This window comes from Ipomoea triloba, chromosome 7 (assembly GCF_003576645.1).
Source record: "Ipomoea triloba cultivar NCNSP0323 chromosome 7, ASM357664v1".
In the NCBI taxonomy this organism is placed as follows: Eukaryota; Viridiplantae; Streptophyta; class Magnoliopsida; order Solanales; family Convolvulaceae; genus Ipomoea; species Ipomoea triloba.
In genome coordinates this window covers 1763066-1771238 of record NC_044922.1, presented here as the reverse complement: position 1 = coordinate 1771238, position 8173 = coordinate 1763066, and the positions used below count along the sequence as shown (strand labels likewise).

The 8173-nt window shown below is 35.3% G+C and overlaps 1 protein-coding gene across 5 annotated transcripts; it reads right to left on the bottom strand.

The window, feature by feature from the left end:
* Positions 1-1663: 1663 nt before the first annotated feature.
* Positions 1664-7802, bottom strand: LOC116025604. 5 transcript variants are annotated; one of them, XM_031266898.1, is made up of 8 exons: positions 7521-7802; positions 5921-6309; positions 4917-5048; positions 4676-4792; positions 3626-4545; positions 3360-3538; positions 2930-3233; positions 1664-1904 (listed from the first exon to the last, which is right to left on the bottom strand). In XM_031266898.1, the coding sequence occupies exons 2-5, from the start codon at positions 6176-6178 to the stop codon at positions 4198-4200; spliced, it is 855 nt and encodes a 284-aa protein (XP_031122758.1). In that variant the 5' UTR covers positions 6179-6309; positions 7521-7802; the 3' UTR covers positions 1664-1904; positions 2930-3233; positions 3360-3538; positions 3626-4197. The 5 variants fall into 5 exon arrangements, with proteins under 5 accessions (XP_031122758.1, XP_031122759.1, XP_031122755.1 ...); XM_031266899.1 differs by having other exon boundaries at positions 5921-6222; XM_031266895.1 differs by having other exon boundaries at positions 5921-6198.
* Positions 7803-8173: the final 371 nt, after the last annotated feature.

Below are 8173 nucleotides of genomic sequence, written 5' to 3'. Positions count from 1 at the left end.
ATGGGAGATGACATAAGCTAGAAGAAGAAGAAACATATCAGAAAGGGAAATGGGTTTGGGGAAAATGTGTGTGTGTGTGTGTTTTTTTTTTTTTTTTTTATTTTTTTTTTTTTTTTAAATTTGGTATAAAAAAGATGGTTTTGCCCTTAAAAATGATTTATTCGTCGAAAAAATGGTCACCGGTAACTGAAATCTGATCGAAAGAATCAAATGTGGCAGAGATTAAATCTGAAAATTTTAATAGTTAAGGACCAAATGTGGAAATGACCACATACTCAGTGAGACTAAAAGTAAATTTTTTTTGATGAAATAGGAATGGGACCATTGAAATTGGAATCTTTTATGTTTGTAAAAGAGTTGACCTAGACAATTCATGTGGAAAGAAAGTACTTGTTGTGAAATTTGATCGAGACTATAGTATTTGTAATACTAATATAATAATAATAATAATAATAAAATGATAATAGTAATAGTAAGAACAGCACCATAATGGTACTAAGGAGAGAGGATCTTGTATTCATCTATCTATGTTCGGATATAATGTACATAGGGGGTGGAGGTATTTATAGGTTCAGCATAGGAATAAACTAATATAATTTATATAGAAGATGGACAAATGTCTTAGCTAGCTGAATTGGCGTGTCAAGCTCTTAAAAGGCTTAGTCAGCATATAGGATGTGTGTTCGATTCCCAGCAGCGTGAGTCATCACCATTTTGGAACTTGTGAGCAGCCTTTGTAGAAGAGCAAAGCTTTGGACATTCACATCACTTTTTCTTCGGTTCCATAACAGGACTCACATTATTACCCAAACAAATAAATTAGCACATGACAAAGATGTACGAATGTTTTCACGTGAATTGCGCCTTCAACGTATTTGGGTACAAAAAATAATTAAAAGTTTTAACACTGAGTAAAATGTTTGCTATATGCCTATATGTTCAGATTGTTTATTAAAGATAGGAAGAAAGTTTTTTTTTTTAAACAAAAAAAAAATTAATACTGTGTTCACTTATTTTTCATAATCACATTAGAAGTTGTACTATTAGACATAACAATCGTATCCCAAATAACAACCTATTAGCTTTCTTAATTTGAATTAGTCTAGTCAATTATATATGAACAATTATATATGGACAAGACCAACTTCCCTCTTTCCAGATTCAAGCATTGCTTCTAAAACCGCAATATCCCTTGTCCCTTCGACAAAAGAGAGTCGTGGCTGTGCTTTAGACTCGCCGCCCCCCAAAGAAATCAATAGGACAATACAGAAGTTTGAAGTATAATCGCTCTACTCTATGTACAAGGGTTAGGGTTACAAAAGCAATTTAGCTGACTAACAAGAAATCTTGATAAAGAAGTAAAAGGCATGTGAACCCAAACTATGCAACCTTCATAGTTATATCATCAATTTGTTTCCAAGAACATGCCTAAGCACTGATAATACAACTTTCATAACCTTTACAGTTATGTTGGAATTTTTCACACAGCATAATCCAACATGTTACAGTGAATAAATATAGGACTCAGAAGATGCCAATTATCTTGGCAAGTGATGACCTCTGTCATTTGCCAAGAGTTCTTGAATGAAGTCAAGATTCCAAGACCAAAATTACAAATGAAGTTCAAATAATGTGCTTTTGAAGTGTGGAAATGCCAAGAATACGAGAGACAAGCTCAGTTTGCCCATTGCTAGCTAGCTGGACAACAAGAGGAAAAGATTTGATACATATTAAGCTCCATCAGTTTCAAGTGCAACCAAAAGGAGACAATGGATGTTACAACTCAACTCCCTTGACTACCAGGCCTGTAATAGCTTTCTCTTGAGAATCTCATTCTCCAACATTGCATCATTCCAAGACCGCTTCAGGCCTTCACACTCATCTTTGACCTCAACCTGCTCCTTCTACAATTTTATAAATATAATATAAAATTTATATAATCTAAAACCGTGCAAGTATAGTGTAAGTCTTGTGTGAAGCCGTCGTCTTACATGAGACACAATGCAATATATAGTACTTTTAAGTCTAAATTAAATGTAAAACTTCTTTATAATATGCCATAACATATATAACAGGCGTGTGGGCGGGCTGAAGATAAATGAAAAGATCATACATATATACATACCCGTTCTAACCCAGAGTATGGAGTTTTTCTGATTAACATCTCCAAAACAGTACACACACACATAGCTTAGCTTTTCCCTTTAACAACCCGCAGGGTAGATGAGAATGGATATATTAAGTATTTATTTAATATAATGCCCATCCAACAGAGATATGCTCGACCTCACTGCTCACACATACATAGAATAATGCATAATAATACAATGGGGGATTAGTGTATACTATCTTGAGCTCTATATGGTGATGCATGCTCAATGTGATAAATTAATATACTTTGAAATGTATCATCTTAATCACTCTGATAGAAAAAAAGATAGGGGGGGACTAAATTGAAATCAAATTATAACATTAGGAATGAAATTGAGAAGTCCATAAGTTTGGGGACTGAAATAAATACACACTCAAACATTAATTATCAAATCAGTAATTAATCTACTCTTGACTTTGTCTAAAAAGTGAGTATATACTAAACTTTGTCAAAATTGGCATCTAACCATAAACTTTGTGAACAAGTATTAAAAAAATGCCCATTTCAACCAATTTTCCATTATTAGTATAGCTCTACGTTGATGCTCAATGTGAAAAATTAGCATACTTTGAAATTGCCCAAGTAATTCGCATTGGATGGAATAAAGATGGAGGGACTTGATGAAAATAAAAGTAGAACATTAAGAATGAAATTGGACAGTCCATGTCCATCCATAAGTTTGGTTTGGCGAGTGAAATAAATACAAATTCAAACATTAAATATCAAATACATAAATTCCAGTACGACTCACTGCAAAATCACTCATAAAATACTCACCAGGCGTTCAAATACTCTGTAAGTTAAAACCACCGAGCTGAGCAACATTATTACTGGTCACGAGTTTGAATCATCATTTGAATAACACCCACACATGTAAACCAAGGCAAAGAATGTTCGACGAAGAAGCTGCCATACCAATCTACCATTGAGCATCTCATCATCTACCGGCGGAGATACTTGCCAATTCCCTTGGGATTCTAATGGTTCTATGACTTTAATAGATCCGTCTGTCAATCCAATTGCAAATTGGTTGGGTTCCTGTGGATGTGCTGCAATCACAACTGGATACACATCCTCTCTTCTACAATAATAGTATAACATAGACAAGTTAATCCACAAATTAACAATTCATTAAGGAAAAGAAGAGTATTCTGATCTTAATCAAAAGTTGTGACACAAAATGTTCGACCTGAGAATGTGTTCTTACCCATTCAATACAAGCTGATGAGGTAAATAAGCAGATGGAACAATACGGCATTTCAGTGTTAGGGTATCGGCATCAAACACTCCAATGTTTCCATCAATAAAGGATGCATAAATTAGTTGGCTGTTGCAGGAGTATGTAGCAGAACAGATCCGCGGAGACAGAAAAACACCTGGGATCCACTGTAACAAGCATGCATAGTCCAAATTTAAACCCTATATAGTCTTCATGAGCATATTTCAAGATTTGAGAAAACATGTTAGTTTTACCTGGTGTACGAGTTCCATCTTGGATGCATCATATATTGCCAATTGCCTTTCATGTGTAACTAGCAAGTGAACTTGGTCAACATGGAACATCACTTGTGTGTCACCTCCTGAAGGCAATTCACCACCGGGCAACTGGATGCGAACTGATCTTCTCATTTTCCACAAAATAGTGCTCCACACACAAAGCTGAAAAAAAGGGTTGTAATAATCTACTACACTACACTAGTGCTAAAATATCAATCTTTAGTTCCAAGAAATTTGCTTTGGCTCTTAAAATGCAGAAATGGATAATCAAATATCAGTTTATAATGTTTAGTCCATGCATATTGAAACAGATGCCTGGGACATAACCAGTTACAATCTCATGTATACTCATTATAAAGGCAGTATACTAAAGAAAATATAAAAATCAGTTGAATGGAGACAGAGAACATTACATAGGATGAACCAGGCCACACCTGAACTTTCACAGTACTGATTAAAATCACTCCTCATCCACTGCCATGGGAAGAACCAAAGGCCATTATAGAACATATGTGAAAAAAAAAATCCAAATGCTTAATTCACCATCATTAACTAGAGGATTTGAGGTTTGCAAAGAGCTCTGGAAGATGAGCATTTGTAAGCTTGGTCCTCTTGCTGATTTCGTGCTTCTTCTTCTTGGTTTTGGGCTTGTTGGCCATGCCGTGGACCTGTGCCATTGCCCTCCTCTTTGCAGTGTTTGTAGCGGGCTTCATTCCGTTTTTCAGGAGATCTTTTTCAATGTCGAGCATGTCACGGGGCAGTTCGATTTCCAGGAAGAGCTGTTTGATATCTTCATCGACCTTGTTGGTGCGGACTTTGGGGTCATTTGGATAGGCAATGTCCTCCTGAGAGTCGAAATTTGACAGCAGCCACACTTGTCCAGCGGCCTTCAGAGACTACAGAAAATACATCTATGAGTTACAAGTAGTGGCTACTTTTAGGATTTTGATTCAGCATTCATTTTCATGAACAGTATTACTCGATGCGATCAACTAATACCAACACCCGAATACAATTCAAACATACTTGCAGGTCCTCCATGACAGTTGGGTATGCATCCTTGAGATCAATGATAGGGATACCCTCACCATATCTCCGTATTAAGGTCAGTAATTGATCCTTGTTTTTCAGATCATGCTTGGCCTGTGGATGATAAACCCATAAAGTTACAATTGGGAAATCCACATTGCAATCTAAAAAGAAGGCAGAGATACTAAAAGCCCAACGCTTTAATTTATGAGTTTGGCAATGGAAGGATCAAATTTACCTTGTAAGAGAATCGTCTGCCATCGTAATGGACCTTAGGATTGTTTCTCAAACTGTCAAATACAGCCTTGTTTGCATTGATATCAACATAGCATTGTTCATTTATTTGTTCCGGAGTAAAAGCTTGTCTTGTCTGCAGAAACGAAATTAACAAATTAGACAACTTATCTGGAAGTAGCATGCCTATATATATATATATATATATAAGACCGATATCATTGCTATTCAATGCATAATTCCCTATACAGAAGTGCCCATAAAATGTACCGTTCCCCATGAAGTCCTCCTCCCAAAAGACCCAAAATGAAAAGGAAACACCAATTGGGAATGAATTTCTCCATCCTGCTAAACTTATGCCTTTCCCTGGTAAAATCTGCCTGCAGCCATTATCACACCAAGCTACCTTGGTCCCCACAGTAGTAAAAAGTAGTGGTATACTGGTATCCACTAGGGTGCCCACAAGTGGCACTCTTCATTCCACTAATCATAAAACTCTCAGGCATCACAAACTTAGGGAACCATCCTAGAGAAAATAAGACTGTCAAAGCATTTCTGTGGGTTGAGAAATGGGATGGAAGGAACGTTGTCTTTCAGATAGGTCAGGTGTACATATCCAACTCAGAGAACTTTATTTGGCATCATTGCAAAACACTTTGTATGTTTTGGGAGCAGAACGTTTTATTGAAGGCTTTTATTACACCACAACATGTCTACCTAAGCTATGCTTGTCAAGACACCAGATATACTCCTATCCAACTTGAAATCTCTACAGGTGCACATGGCTCTACTACTAAGAGAATACCATGTTAACTATCCCTCTTAATTACAAAGGCATGAACAGAAATACCATACTAATTAGTCCTTTTCTCTTCTTCGTAAAGAATCATTTGATAATCAAGAACATCAGCAGCAGCAATCATCAGATTGGCAATAAAATATAGCAAACAAGCATGTCTTAACTCATTATGGGAAACTTGGAGCAACAGAAAGAGCAAGTGAACATACATCTAATAACAAGTTTATAACCCGTTTGATCTGGGCTCCCACTGGGGATTTCCTAATGGTGTTAATGTGTTGGAGTCTTTCTGTGTCATTAGAAAATTTAACTGCAGGGGCAGGAGGTTTTGCATTTGCAGAAGAATTGGAAGACTTTGAAGGAGTTGGCCTAGAAGTTCCTGCTTTGGCTGCAATACTGGAAAGGGTTGATTGGCACTTCTCTTGTTGCTTCTGGAACTTAGTCAAGCTGTCTTGCAAAAAGGCCATCTCAAAGCACAAAAGCCAACCTGATAATCAAGATTGCCTAACAGCTTAACAAATGATGAACTCTATACATTCAGTCAGGGACGGAGCCAAGATTTCTTTTGAGTGGGGGCGAAGAAGCACAGTAAAATGAGCTAAAAAATGTATAAAATACAAGGTTCAAACTTCAAATACGAATAAGATTCTTAAAATACAAAATACATTATAAATTATAATACAAAATTTGTGATGAACTACCAAGAAGGAAATGCTGCTGTAGAGAGATTAAATTTGGTTCTTCCAAAAAATGTTTTTTTTTTTTGGTTTTCGATTTGGTGACTTGGAGATTATTCTGAAAAACATTTTTTTAAAACTGCGTGAACAATTTCATTCCTATTTGCTTTTTGTTATCTTAATGGAAAACACTATGATGATTATATTTCTGCTGTCAATTACTTTGTTGATATTACCAGGTATTGAAAAGAAGATAGTTCTTCATTCTTAGTCTACTTCCAGCCATAAATGTAGAGCAGGAACATTTTAATTGTATAGTATATTTTTAGTAATTTCAGGAACTAAAAGATGACAGATCAACAAAATAATATTCAAGACCTACATCCGTACCTAGCATAGAAAAGAAGCAAAGACATCTGACAACGACAGAAAGAGCATCAATGTCTTTATTATGTAGTAACAACATATGTAATATATCTTTTTATTTTTTGTAAAAAGGCAAAATCATACATCAATGTTAAACATTATCTTACTTTATGAATTAATTATTATTTAAGAGGAAACAAAAGACACCAAACACAGGTATGAACACATTTCAATTACAAAAATTGTATGATTTCTTACCTTTATGGCATTTGTAATCCACAGTAGACCTAATTGTTTTGTTAAAACCCTTATACATAATATATATATGTAAGTTTATTTCAAGTATATTGCATGTATTTTTCTTCAAATTTATTCTGCTCAAGCTCTTTAAATATCCAGCTCTTCACACACACACACACATATCTGGATCATGCAAATTATCAGGAAATGGAAAGCTCAAGCTCTTTAAATATCCAGCTCTTCATGTATATATATTGCATGTAGAAACCGCAGACTGTATATACATATAAAATGGAAATCAAATATAGATTTACAAAGGATCATGCAAATTAAAAGGAAAATTAAAAATAGCAAATTTCAACTAGGGCCATAAATATACATAAATTTAGGGATTTATCTATTTTTTCGTTTTTGATAGTAGTGATTGAGAAAAAAATACTCTAAATCCCAGAATAACTTATACATTAAACTAATACAGAAAATTAAAGGGTAAAAGGTACTTATCAGTGACGAAATCGGGTAGTACCGTTGTTGAAAATTGTTTGTAATGGATCTGTTCATAGAAACATTAGATCGGCCTCTGGTGCACACGATTTATGGATGGGAAACCGATTCCAGAAATTGCAAACGAATCTAACATCCGTGTAGTTAAACCGATCAGGAGACGGAAACAATTTGAGAGAAGAACGATCGGAAAATAAGTGAAGGAAAATCCGTGTAGTTAAACCGATCAGGAGACGGAAACAATTTGAGAGAAGAACGATCGGAAAATAAGTGATGGAAAACGAACCGTCTCACAATGGAGACTAGGGTTTCTTCTTAGGCTTTTATGGCAAATTATACTGTGCACCACGGTGCACCACGACCTAATCGACGTCGTTTTGAGCATTGTAAACTAATCGTTAGTTTTTTTTGGAAATCACATTTCCCGTTTCGGCTGGTCTCTGTATTTATGTTAATATTCTGTGTATTCCAGGCAATCATTCTGTGTATTCTAGGCAACCGTTCTGTGTATTATAGGCAACCGTTATGTGTATTCATGTTAGTAACACATGTTGTGATTTCATGTTAATAACACATGTAGTAATGTGTTTGTGCATTCGAATGTTTAGGAGGATGAGTTCTGTGTATTTTGTGTAAATATTATGTGTATTCATGTTATTAACACAAGTTGTGATG